The 14,019-nt window shown below is 47.7% G+C and overlaps 1 protein-coding gene across 5 annotated transcripts in view; it reads right to left on the bottom strand.

Annotated features, from left to right (window-relative positions):
* Window positions 1–14,019, bottom strand: part of arfgef1 (ADP-ribosylation factor guanine nucleotide-exchange factor 1 (brefeldin A-inhibited)) — a 64,448-nt gene that overhangs the window by 42,200 nt on the left and 8,229 nt on the right. For 3 of the 5 annotated variants that reach the window (XM_062520793.1, XM_062520796.1, XM_062520798.1), the window contains exons 2-4: window positions 4,028–4,058; window positions 1,729–1,903; window positions 1,156–1,302 (exon numbers count right to left, since the gene is read on the bottom strand). In XM_062520793.1, coding sequence (XP_062376777.1) covers window positions 1,156–1,302; window positions 1,729–1,903; window positions 4,028–4,058 — 353 coding nt within the window. The remainder of the gene's footprint in view (window positions 1–1,155; window positions 1,303–1,728; window positions 1,904–4,027; window positions 4,059–14,019) is intronic. The other 2 variants (XM_062520795.1, XM_062520797.1) reach the window with 2 other exon arrangements.

Below are 14,019 nucleotides of genomic sequence, written 5' to 3'. Positions count from 1 at the left end.
CACACGCCCTCAATCCAGCGAACTTTCTTCCTGAACATTTTCCAGCCAGTCTTACACAACAGGCAAACAACGCTAGGCTTACTTGACAGGACACCGGGAGAGCCCACTCAGGTTTGGGCCGTGGTCCCGCATTCAGAAACTAGGGCTGTGCGCAGCGGCACTTGACCCAGTCAAGCACAAAGCGGGCGGCAACGACTCCCGTTTCATAAGATGTGACAGGTCAACAAAAGAACTTCCTCTTCAGAGAAGCCACGGCAGGCCCCCCCCTCCACATTATTCTCTTTGCCATGGCAACCCGGGCTAATATAGCCCTGCCAAACACATTCTATTTGTTCAGGTCACTCACTCAGGTCTCCCTGTGCCACAGCATCAAGGAAGTATGCTCAGAGAGAGGGGCACAGTTGCTACTAAGCAGGTGGAAGAGGCTGTTAGAGGCCTAAAATGTTCACGTTAAACATCTAGAGAGGTTCATCCCTTCAGAAAAGCAGAGAGCACTTAAACGTCTGAAGGTCTGAAGTACTTCATTAAATAAATTACATTAGAAAAGGTAAGGACATCTATCTCAGACACTGAAAACATATAAACACACTCTAATTTCTTGATAATATTATGTTTCAAAGATCTGGAGATTGTTAAGTACATTTGAGAAACAATCTGACTGCAAGGTGCATCAACACCATTAAATAGGAGCTCCAGTCATACCACCCGAGCACAGGCTGGCACCACACAGAATCTCCATCACTACCTTGTTCTAGCCCGTGCCTGGCGTACATTTGTGTGTAGTGCCGTAAAGTAATTTGTCACATCACAAGACCGGGAGACATTCTGTCTCTGAGGCCGGCGGCTCACCAGACCAATGCTGCAAGGCCGTTTTTTTCGCTCACATACGCTAGGGGGAAGCGAGATGGTCACCATTCAATCCGCAGAAAGTCATAACAAAAACCCCATAGTTCCCATTAATAGTTGCATTAATGGAGAATAGTAGCATTAAACCTCAGAAGAAAAAAGTGCTCTAATTGTGGATTGGTATCATCAAATGGTATCATATATGGTATTGGATACAAATAGGTATTAAAAAGGTATTGGAACAGGCATTCCAGTAGCTAAAAAGTGGATCTATGAACCAGCAAGGGGGCCAAAGATGGATTTACAAACCTTAATGATCTGGAGCTGTACACCCTCATCCGTCTGGGGGCCTTGGAAGCAGCCGCATATGGTCTCGATGATCCTGTCGATGAGCTTCTTGCCCGGGGCGGTGTTGTCCGGGGCGCTCCCCGTCAGGTGGCCATATGCAATTAATTTCTGCCGAAGCCAGAAAGTCGGGGCAGTGTGTAAACAATAGGCCGCAGCCGCACTCGGTACATAAACACAAACCAAAGGCTGTGGTTTAAATCGCTCAAACCTTGCAGTCATAGAAATAGAATAGAAACCAAACCAAAAGTGGTTTTTGCATTAACTGCACTGTGAAAAGCATCGGAAATCATGCAGCAGTGGTGGATTGCTAATGCATTCCATGTCTATGAATGAGCAGTATGGTATGATTTTTGTTTATAAACAGGTTATAGAATGCTATAGGAGGTTGTAGAATGCAATATAGTAAATGTTCATGTGTTAAAATACATTTTAAACAAAATTGGTGTATACGGTTACAGCATAAACTATTGAATAGTGTTCGACAGAACAAACACACACACACATATTTTAGAGAGGTTCATCCCAGCTACTGACCTGTAAACAGTCTAGTGATGTGCTTACGATGCGTGGACATTTGGACTGACAGGCCAACTCGAACGGCAAGAAGTACTTATCTGCCTCGATGAAGTTGGTCTTTGATTTGATTGGCGGCAGAGTGCTGGAACCTGATTTGCCGTCTCCCGTGGGCGGACTGCAAGAGAGGAGACTGCTGTGTCGGAGAAACCAAGACCAAGGCCATCCATCAAAAGCGTTCACTGAACAACACACGCCAAGCATCTCCACAGACTGCACTCTTTAATAAAACACACTCATCCACCGTCTTTGATCCTGGAGAATGATTGCTGGTATTAACCAAACAACCAATCCAATTCAATTCTAATGCAGAACTTCAGTCCGAGCCACTTTGTTTGTTTCCCCCGGTGACAGAACTGTGTGTCAACACAAGAGTTCTTAAAAGTACACACACACACAGAATGGAAAGCTGGAGGAGATATTTGCTGAATCTAACAGAAATGTGCACTGGGCCGTAATGAAGGGATGCACCTTTAGGGGGTGGCTATGTCAGTTCGCGGCAAGAGCACAAGCCATTCTTGCTTGACCACCAACTTTCTCCACTAACAAGAAGGAGCCAGAGTGAGTGGCCTTCATGTGGGCTGGAGCCCAGCCTTAAGTGCCTTGTTTGGGCCTCGGCTGACGTGACAGAGGGCTCTAGTTCCTTCAGCTGCATGACCTCAGCAAGTGCACTGGGACACTGACAGTGGTGGGAGGGGGAGTGGGAGTGGGAGTGAGAGGGGGAGAGAGTGAGAGTGAGAGAGAGAGAGAGAAAGAGAGAGAGTGAGTGTGTGTGTGTGTGTGTGTGTGTGTGTGTGGTTGGTTGAGAGAAGATGGTGGTAACTCTCTCCTCCATGCCATCATGCAATACATGACAACATAATTCACGCTTGTTTCACATGTGCATAACAATTTCTGCAGTCAATCAACCAGGCTGACTTGCAACGTTTGTGTGTGTGGAGGGTGTTTTTGTTTGCCTCTGTTCATGTGTGCCTATTTAAGTATACTGTAATATAGTAAGTATATAGTAAGTGAGAGAGACAAAGAAAGAGAAGGACACAGAGAGCGTGTGAGTGAGCGAGCGAGTGTGTGTGTGTGTGTGTGTGTGTGTGTAATAGGTATGCAGACAACCTAGCTCTGTGTTCCCTACTGACTGTCAGATGGGCGCCTCGCCTCTCCACTCCCACCTCCTTTCCCTTTCATTAATCTGGAAACAGTGCGGATTAGCCTGGTCAGGCTTTTTAATTGACATAGTTTGGGGTTTAGCCTCAGCCACACGGTGACTCTGGGGTCCTCTCAGAGATTACCGGCATTATCAGCGAGGCCATCCTGGCAGGCTCGCCATCAGAACCGCCTGTTTCTTTCAGAAAGTGGCCATTGGGGTGTTTGAATACAAATAATACACATGCCGTGTGTATTTAAAGTCGGGGTGAATTTGGCTGCGGTTGTGAACAGGAACCAGGTCATAGAGTCATAGACAGCTAAGCTGGAGGCTACTAGACCAGACTCCTCAGGGATATAAGACTGGGGAAGGGAGGTGTGTGTGGGTGTGTGTGTGTGTGTGTGAGGGAGGAGTTGCCGAAAGACCTAGCAATGTGTATGTAAGGGACAGGAAACTGAAGTAGTGTGCTTGAGTTGAGATCAGGTATGCATATGTTATGCGTATGCATATGCATGTGTTTGTGTGTGTGTGTGTGTGTGTGTGTGTGTGTATTTGTGGCTGTTCATGAATGCTCACTGATGTCCAGAGAGGCACACACAGAAAGGGAGAGAGAGAAAGCGAGAGAGAGAGAGAGAGAGAAAGAGAGAGAGAGAGAAAGAGAGAGAGAGAGAAAGAGAGCATTGTGATGTGTGTGCAGTGGAGAGAGAGTGAGTGAGGGGACTGCCATGTGTTCCATTCCTCTGCCATGGTTGCCCAGCAGCACTGACCCCCCCGACCCACAACCCCACCCCACACCCCCCCTGCCACTGAGCCACCAGAGGAGAGCCATTAATGACACCGAGAGGAGCTTTTAGGAACAACACACACACACACACACACACACACACACACACACACACCAAAACCTCACAAGTGGGACAAAAACAAACACATACACAAACACACACACATTCTCCTGCTTATCTGCTAATACACTCACATGTTTTCTCACATTCATCCTCCCTCCCTCCCACATCTCTCTCTCTCTCTCTCTGAAGGTCAACCAGGAACAAAGGCTGGTGCTACACTAAAACAAAGTAGTGCAAACAAACATGTTGCAGTGTGAGGAAGTGGGCTTACCTTAACTTCTCCGACTCTGCCTTGATCTCCTCTGGAAGAGAAAGAGAGGGGGAGGGAGAGAAGTGAGTGACACAGATCCAGGAACAGCCACATGACAAATGCATAGTCACATTCTGGCATGATAAACACTAACAGAGTATCTGAGGTGCGTTCAAATTTGGCAAACGGTAATTGCATTGTTGCCTTCATCGAACTCACGTCCAGTTCCACTGTATGCTCGCAGAGCACTTCCTCTTCAGACTGTTTGCGATTGTTCACAAACATTCGCCGAAAACTTAAAGGGATATTCCGCCATTTTTGGAAATACGCTCATTTTCCACCTCCCCTCGAGCAAAACAATCGATATTTACCTTGTTCCCGTTCATCCAGCCATTCTGTGAGTCTGGCGATACAACTTTTAGCTTCAACCTAGCATAGATCACTGAATCGGATTAGACCATTAGCTTCTCGCCTGCTAGCTTCATGTTTAAAAGTGACTAAGATTTCTGATAATTTTCCCATTTAAAACGTGTCTCCTCTCAAGTTAGAAAGTGCAATAAGACCAACTGAAAATGAAACCTGGCGTTTTTCTAGGCTGATTTAACATGGAACTACACTCTCATCTGGCGTAATAATCAAGGCAACTTGCAAACGTACCATAGGCGCAGTGATATCGTACGCAGCATCTGAAAATAGTCCCCATAGACATCAAGCAGTAGTAGTGCCAGTAGCTGCAAGTTGCCTTGATTATTACGCCAGATGAGAATGTAGTTCCATGTCAAATCAGCCTAGAAAAACGGCAGGGTTCATTTTCAGTTGGTCTTATTGCACTTTCTAACTTGAGAGGACACACGTTTTAAATGGGAAAATTACCAGAAATATTAGTCACTTTTAAACATGAAGCTAGCAGGCGAGAAGCTAATGGTCTAATCCGATTCAATGATCTATGCTAGGCTGAAGCTAAAAGTTGTATCGCCAGACTCACAGAATGGCTGGATGAACGGGAACAAGGTAAATATCGATTGTTTTGCTCGAGGGAAGGTGGAAAATGAGCGTATTTCCGCAAATGGCGGAATATCCCTTTAAGGTTAACGGAAAACTGTTTGCAAATGTTCGCCTAGGTTTGCAAATTTGAACACACCTCTATAGTCTCACTTCCCAACCCAAAAACAGCAGTGCACTTTTTCATAAAAACCCCAATCACGTCACAACCCCCCCTCCCTGTCAAGTTGGCCTGCGGCTCTCTTACAAGCCTGCTAAAGTTTTATATTAGAGGATGTTCCTCAAGATGGATGTGAACACTTGGAGACTGGGGAGTGTCTGACTCTGAACTTGGATAGTGACAGATGACACTGTCCTCTGAGAGGAAGAGGATGTTGCGCCATACTTCAACACAGTTGATCCTTCCTGCATTTATCGTTTTTTTTGTGAAGCAACGAAGGAGCATGGTGGGGGTAGAGTAAGACAGCTCCTGATGGAGATGGCAGCAAAAGCGTCCATATTGCTCCGAGTGTAAACAGAATTAGGATCCGATCAGTGCCAGTCTGCTGAGGGTGTCTGGGAAGCTGTCAGCACCCGTGCCAGTTGTGTTGCTCTTGCGGATAACACACAGCCCAAACAAACAGAAACACATCCATGCACACACAGATACAGATACACACACATACACACACACACACGGCAGTCTGCGGCAGAGTGATTCAGAGCAAAGGGGGACACAGCCCGCCAACTTCCACTGCAGAGACAGTTAAGCCTCAGAAAGATGTGATAGACACACGCACACACACACAAACATACATACACACACTGAGCCACTCTCCCTCATACACACCTTCTCTCGCTCACTGACACACTCAGAGACACACACACACACACACTGAGCCACTCTGCCTCATACACACCTTCTCTCTCACTCTCTCACAGACACACTCAGAGACACACACACGCACACACACGCACACACACACTGCTTGGCAATAAAGCGGGCCCATTTCAGTATCACATACATCATTATTAAGAGAAGAAAAAAACAACAACATTCTTTATTGCACTACTGACATTTTTTATTATACTACTGCGTTCCACATTCCACCACGATCAGACACTCCACAAAACGATGGACAAATCTATCCATTACCAAGGCACCATCACAGCCTCTGGCCAGGGCTACAGTACCTCACCCCGGCCCAGAGACAGCAGCATTAAGAATTAAAAAGACACTAACAAGAATGCATTACTGGGTTTCCCAATTAATCCTCATTCCACAGGGCAGTCTATGAGAAACTTTTCCCCCAAACTTTTCTAATCTCTGTTTGTCTAAGAGTTTTGCTGAGCGGTCCCCAACTCTGATGTGGCTTAGCTGGCTTGGAGTGAGATGATTGACCAATCAGGGGACGGAGATCAGAGATGGAGGTGAACCAGGTGAGAGTTCACTGGGATTTACTGATCCAGGCACAGTGCCTGTCCTACTTCCTGTTCTAGATTGGCGGAGATTGACTCTCCAGCAGAGCAAACAATGTCAGTAAAAATGTGGGATGACAACAGCAACAATAATAATATCCTCCTCAGCACTTGAATAAGCGTATTCCAAAAGGGGGTAGAAGAGAGAAATGAAGAGGGGAGGCTCTAGAGAAGAGAAGCTATGGAAATGCATTCAGCTCGCCGTCAACAGCCACCTCACAATGCACTCTCTATCCATTGTGTGGGGAAAATCAGACATGTAAACAAATCAGCGAAGAGCAACACAGAAAAGTTCCTGTCGCTGGTCTGCGTTTAATGGGCCATTCTCATGGTGCTGCGGCGGTCATGGATGACTAAGTGCCACTCCGGGGGAACAAAGAAGCAGTGAGGATCTCGTTCTGACGCTCTCTCTCTCTCTCCCTCTCCCTCTCACTCTTCCTTCACCCCTCTCGTCATTGTTCACAAGCCTGGGAGAGAGAGGGAGAGAGAGAGAGAGAGAGAGAGAGAGAGAGAGAGAGAGAGAGAGAGAGAGAAGCGATGCGAGGACCTTCCATCTCTTCATGTGTCTCTTCTGTCCTCCTCTCTACACCACCCCCCCTCTCTCTCTGGGCTACAACAATAATGAGGTGGGTGGGGAGACACTGAGAGAGAGGGGAGATGTATAAATAGGGTGTGGGTCTCTCTCTCTTCTCTCCTCTTCTCTTCTTTTCTCTATCTCTCTCTCTCCATTCTCTCTCACTCTCTCTCTACTGTGAACAATGAGAGAGGTGGGGCAGGAAGAAAAATAGTGTGTGAGAGAGGGGGAGAGAGAATCTGAGAGCTAAAGGTAAAGGGGAAGAATGGAGAGAGAAAAAGAGTTTAGGGGTTCAGATAGGCCACCCCCTCACTCTCTCTAAAGGCCTCACATCTCTAGCAGGGGGGAGGGAGAGAGAGAATGAGAAAAAGAGACAGAACAAGAGAGATGGAGAGAGTGAGAAAGATGGATGGAGAGATCGAAAGAGGAAAAGAAAAGGGCCCCTCACCCCTCCTTCCTGCTGAAAAAACACACGTGTGGTGTGTGGTCTTTAGAAGAGGGCCACTGGTTGACCTGGCCTACTTTGCATGCTTCTGGGCGGGACATTTCAAAGGCAGTGCTACTGAAATGACAACTAACTAGCAAACTGCATGTGCGTCTAGCAACAATATGCAACTCAAAGAGATGCCTAGTCGACTATGCCCTCTGATCTAGGTGGGGAAGTAGAGTTTCTTAACAACATTCAAACGAAAAAGCTTTGAAACATGATCATTAAAGCTCAAAGCAAATGAAAACTTAAACAGTCTGATCATCTAGGATAAGAGTAAAGCAAACTTAACACAAGCCTTTATTTACTGTGTGTAGAGCCGACATTAGGAACTAACCAACCACACTTCCTCCATGGACGGGAAATCTCAATGTTGACACAGCAAACAAAAACAACAGTGGCTGTTTTTGGCTGTCAGATTACAAGTGCCTCTGAACTTTAAGCACTTGTTATGAAGCATGTTGAATGTTTTAACAACATACAGTTTTCTTTTTGAATCATTTGGAACTTTTAAAATATTGACCTTCACTGCCTATCAGTCTTTGTGTTTTATCTGAGGAGAGTGTGAGTAAACAGTAGATTCTAATGCCATTCGCTGCCTGGAGAAAATTACACTCTTCCAGCACTATCAGTTACCACGCGGAGACTGGAAACCATGGCAACGCAACAAATGAGCCGACTTTCACCGTGGAGACGCTGTATTATGTTCAGCATTCCAGAGACTTGCTGACGGCCACCCCTAATTCAGCTCACCTGAGCCCCCACAGTGGGTTCTATACGCACACACACACACACACACACACACACACACACACACACACACACACACACACACAGTGAGTGTGCTGCTGATAATGCCATTCCAGCTGATAAGGTGAAGTAAAGTTTGTACTCATACTGTAAGCTTGTTGTATTGCGTTGCGTTTGCACCGTATAAAGACTGCAGAGAAATTCTCAGCACTGAGTCATGCTCTGGAGTTTGACCTTGAATACACTCATGCTGCTCAGCTCTAAAGAAGACCCATCACACACACACACACACACCAAGCAAACACTCTCTCTCTTACTTACTCTCTCTCTCTAAAAGAAACTATTCATGAATACCAAGCATAGCTTCAAATAATCACCCCCATCACAAAGCCTGTACCCATCTCACTAGATAGACAGTTGTTGATGGAGATAATGAGTTTACATCAAAGACCAATCACTCACTTCAGAATGTATGCATGACACACACACACACACACACACACACACACACACACACACACACACACACACACACACACACACACACACACACACACACACACACACACACACACACACACACACACACACACACACACACACACACACACACACACACACACACACACACACACACACACACACACACACACACACACACACACACACAATGACCTGGAACTGCTCCCAACTTTGTTGTCTTCATGGAGAGGATGCATTACCAATCCGAATTACAGCAGTCCTTTCAAACAGCTCTGGAAATGTGTGCTGCAGCAGCACATTACGCCACCAAAATAACTTCCACCTAGTAGCACAGCCATGCTAATTATACCTTATTAAAAATGATTATCAATGCTAATGCAGATGGCGGCTCACACACACACACACAAACAAACAAACACACAGACATGCTGTAACCAAATTTTACACCGGCTAGGATCTATGCGCCAAAGATCCCATTTCGACTCATTTTGAAACCGGGCGGTGACAACAATGGCGGCTGTTGTGTGAGCACTGTCCAGCAGCACAGACAGCCAGCGTCTCTCTCTCTCTCTCCCAGTCTCGCTACGTTTCTCTAAGGCTCCAACACCCTCTCCCTCTGTCTCCCTGAGTCTCGCTACGTTTCTCTAAGGCTCCAACACCCTCTCCCTCTGTCTCCCTGAGTCTCGCTACGTTTCTCTAAGGCTCCAACACCCTCTCCCTCTGTCTCCCTGAGTCTCGCTACGTTTCTCTAAGGCTCCAACACCCTCTCCCTCTGTCTCCCTGAGTCTCGCTACGTTTCACTAAGGCTCCAACACCCTCTCCCTCTGTCTCCCTGAGTCTCGCTACGTTTCACTAGGGCTCCAATAGTCTCCCCAGCGTCTCCCTCTCCCTCGGTCTCACCGAGTCTCGCTACATTTCACTAAGGCTCCTATAGTCTCTCCAACAGCCTCCCCAGTGACACAGAGCTCCAGCACTCCCCATGGGCCCTCAGAGAATATATCAACCCAAATACGCAACGGCGTGTGTAATTCACTACGGGTGCCATCCGTCCCTCTTCCTCTCTCGTCTGTGTGTGTGTGTGTGTGTGTCTTTCTCTCTGTGTGTGTGTGTGTGTGTGTGTGTGTTTCTGCGTCCATAGGTTGAGTGCTGAAACCGCAATAAACCGCACTAACCAACTAAAACAAAACGTTTAAACAAAATAACAGGCCTGAACTGTGGGACGAATACTCCAGGGTACTGACCAACATACAAATAACACAAGTGGTTGAGAATGATATACTGCCACTGTACTGTATGGCGTTTTACAGCCATGCTAACCAACAGCTTCCCCCATAAACCCATCCTGCAACTGTTAGCCGTTGTATTTGTCCAGGCGGTTAAAACAGAAGCCTCGCCAAAGCTAACGTGCAGTCTTCAGATGACGTCATGTAACCCAACTTTGGGTAAGACTAGGCTGGTTGGACTGGCTGACCTCCAAAGCAAAGCAAAGCAGCAGAGGCGGACACAACGGTCACCCTCACAGACTCATGTTTAGAACAAACACACCGACCTTTCAACTGCCGCTCTACCAGCTTACAGCAACGCGCTCCGCCACCACCACCACCACCAGCACCACCCGGATTACTGCCTGGACAGCCTTGTGAATGGAATTAAAACGAGCCCGTAGTGAAACATTTGGGGCATTATTTACTTTTGGCATTGAGCGCAGCGTCGCGGAAGAATGCGCTCGACTCGCGGAATGCGACCACAGGCGGTGGACGCTGAGGCACTCGGACTGTAGCGACGGCCCGAGCAAATCTGTTAGATAAATAGTGTCACGGTGCTATCGAACCCGAGCGGCCACGCAGCAGGGGGGGAAATAAGCCGCCCAGTCCTTGACCTCGGCTGTTTTCGGCGAGGACGGTGTGGTCACCGTCGAGGTCTCCGCTCTCGACACACACACACACACACACGCACACACGCACACACGCACACACGCACACACGCACACACGCACACACACACACACACAGGCCTGGAGGAGCCATATTCGGAGGCCGCTGTCGCTGGGGCGGCTGCTGTTGTCATGACGCAGCACAAAGCCAGTCAGAACACAGCCAAGGTCTCTGAACACAGCCATTAGTCCTCCTGCAAAAGGGCTCAGTCGTGGATGTGTGTGGGAGGGAGTGAGACAGAGAGAGAGAATGTGTGTGTGTGTGTGTGTGTGTGTGTGTGTGTGTGTGTGTGTGTGTGTGCGCGCGTGTCTGAGAGTCTGTGTGCAATACTTGTTGTTCTGTTTTGTGTGTGTGTGTGTGTGAGTGTGTGTGTTTATGCAAGTGACTGCCTGCACGGACAAGCATGTGTGATCCATTGGGCAAATTAGAGGTGTGTTTTGACACCACTGGTGACGTGGCAGCCGAATGGGAACAGGAGGGTGTGAGGGTGTGTGTGTGTGTGTGTGTGTGTGTGTGTGTGTGTGTGTGTCCACAGCAGCAGCAGCCGGGGACAGATAGTGAGTGGTCCATGAGTGGCACGACATGTCACTCTCACCTCGCTCCACAGGGAACGTCTCTCTCTCTCTCTCTCTCTCTCTCTCTCTCTCTCTCTCTCTCTCTCTCTCTCTCTCTCTCTCTCTCTCTCTCTCTCTCTCTCTCTCTCTCTCTCTCCATCTTTCTCTCTCTCTCTCTCCTCCCCTCCATTTCTCTTGGCATGTCCTTATCAGGGGGTCTCTCTCTCTCTCTCTCTCTTTAGTGATGAGGACAGGTCGTTGAGGAGACACTCACACCCACCTCACTGGAAATGGCCAGAGCCCATGTCTGGGAAAGATCTCTTTGACACACACACACAAAAATGCCGCGTCTGAAATAAAGACCTCGAGCTGCACTGTCCACTTTAACACAGCCCTAAGCTACTTCCTTCATCACCAACACGCTTCCCCAAACCACTCACGTCTACCGCAGCGTTTAACAAAGGCACAATTAGCACTGGGTATCACCACCGATTTCCTGAGTCAATTGAAGTCCAATTCACAAGGTCCCAATTCGATTCAATCTCCGATTCCGTCTGATTCAACTCAGAGCTAATTGTATAAGGATATTGCAGTTATAACACCAACGCTGCTCAGATATAAATCTTCCAACATCTTGCCTTTTTTAATATTAATGTTTAAATTAAGAACTGATGCCAAAGCTGTTACACAAATGTACTTTTTATTCAGGCCTCCACAGGGGAAGGTATATGATTTGATATTAAATTATTCAAAAAGGCATATGAATCAATTATATGATTCGAAAAAGATCGATTCAAACTGATTTTCCGTTTTTTTCTTAGCCTATAAGCTATATGTGACAATCTGTTTTCCTAACATAGTTTATCATATAGCTTCGTATGAAAGGAATATGATAAACCCTCTGTAATCCATTCACTTCCCTGAGGTTACAGCTGTTGTATGTTTAGGTGAATGGGGCAGCCAATGTGTGGAGATGCTGAAACAAGTCCACCAGGAAGCCTTCAACTGGATAAGCCAATCCTGCTGACTCGGGCCTGCTGCAGCCCATAGCACTAATTCAATATCCACTCGGTCTGGCAGACAGGCAGACACACACACTCACACACACTACACAATACACACATACACTCACACACTCACACACACACACACAGTATTTCACCAATTAAACAGCAAGACACTGGTGCCCGACAAGTGAATAGAGGGAAGGTGAGATGAGAGGAGATAAAAAAAAGACGCGAAAAGAAGAGAAGAGAAGAGAAGGGAGAAGAGGAGAGAAGAGAAGAGAGGAGAAGAGAAGAGAAGAGAGAAGAGGAGAGGAGAGAAGAGAAGAGAAGAGAGAAGAGGAGAAGAGAGGAGAGGAGAGGAGAAGAAAAGAGAGGAGAAGAGGATTAGAGGAGCCTCGGAGCCCCACAGGACTTGGGCAGCAGCAGATCACATGACTAGGGCTGGGACTGAGAAACTAAGGGGAGAATGCCTGACATGCAAAGCAGCTGAGATCTACCAAGCCTATCTGTGTGTGTGTGTGTGTGTGTGTGCACACATTCTCTGAAACAACAAAGCATCTCTTGTCTCTGTGTGCCCCACCTTTGTCTCTATGTGTGTATACTGTGTGAGACAGGTGAGTTAGGGGCCCTCCATTTAGGAGGAATATGGGCAAACACACCGATGTATCTACCTGCGTGTGTATGTGTGTGTGTGTGTGTGTGTGTGTGTGTGGCTGTGTGTGTGTGTGTGTTTGGCTGTGTGAGACTAGTCTGCTGGGTGCTCTCCATCTATGAGCAACATAGGGAAACTCATGGAGATGTTTCAATTTGTGCATTTGTGTGTGTGTGTGTGTGTGTGTGTGTGTGTGTGTCTGTGTCTGTGTGTGTGTGTGTGTGTGTGTGTGCGTGCGTGTGTGTGGGGAGACATTCTGCAGTGAGGCTGCTGGCCAAGGCGCAGAGTGCCTACGGAGAACCTCTTTCATGAGGCAAGACTCCAAGCCCTCCTCCCTCTCTCCCACTCACTTTCCTCTCTCTCTCTCTCTCTCTTTCTCTCTCTCTCTCTCTCACTCACTTTATCTCTCTTCTCTCTATATATCTCTAACCCCTCTCTCTCCCTCGCCCGTCTCTCTTCCCCACTCCCCCTCCCTCCCTCCCTCCCTCCCCCATTCCCTGCCTTTCCATCCATCCATCCCTCTCTCCTGGAAGACTCCCTAATCCCTATCCCAGCCCTTGGGCCTCCTCCAAAGCCCTGCTCCATCCATCGCCCATGGCTTCTCCTTTCTCTCCGCACCCCTGGTGCACGAGCGAGCGAGCGAGCGTCCAGGTCGGGTCGGGTTGGGTTTCGGTCCGCCCTCGAATCCCCGTTCACCTGACTGGAGCACATCGAAGGCGTCTCGCCCGGTCGCACCGTGCTGCGATATTACCATTTCAAAAGGCACGGCGGAATTTGAATGCGGCGCCCCACTCCGACGGAGCTCGATTCGCCTCGCAAGGCCGCTGATTTCTTTCCGCTCCCCTCCCCCGGCTCAAATTGGCATGCTCACCGCGCCGGGGTTGCTGAAAATTAATGTGTGTGGTGAACTTAAGCAATTTACTCGCAAAACAAAAAAAGAGTCAAGCGTGCTAAGAACAGGAAACAAGCGGGAGGAGGAAGCTCGGTCCTTAAGCACCAGTAAATCAGTTACAAACGCAGCAAAACACGGACCTGACACACACTTTTGAAATAACAGAAAGGAGCGATCAGCCACCCAAAGCTCGAGCGTTTCCTAAGCGAGTGAATAAACA

This window comes from Sardina pilchardus, chromosome 19, assembly GCF_963854185.1.
Source record: "Sardina pilchardus chromosome 19, fSarPil1.1, whole genome shotgun sequence".
NCBI classification, from domain to species: Eukaryota; Metazoa; Chordata; class Actinopteri; order Clupeiformes; family Clupeidae; genus Sardina; species Sardina pilchardus.
Note: the sequence above shows the minus strand (reverse complement) of the source record. Positions and strands in the feature narration are given on the sequence as shown.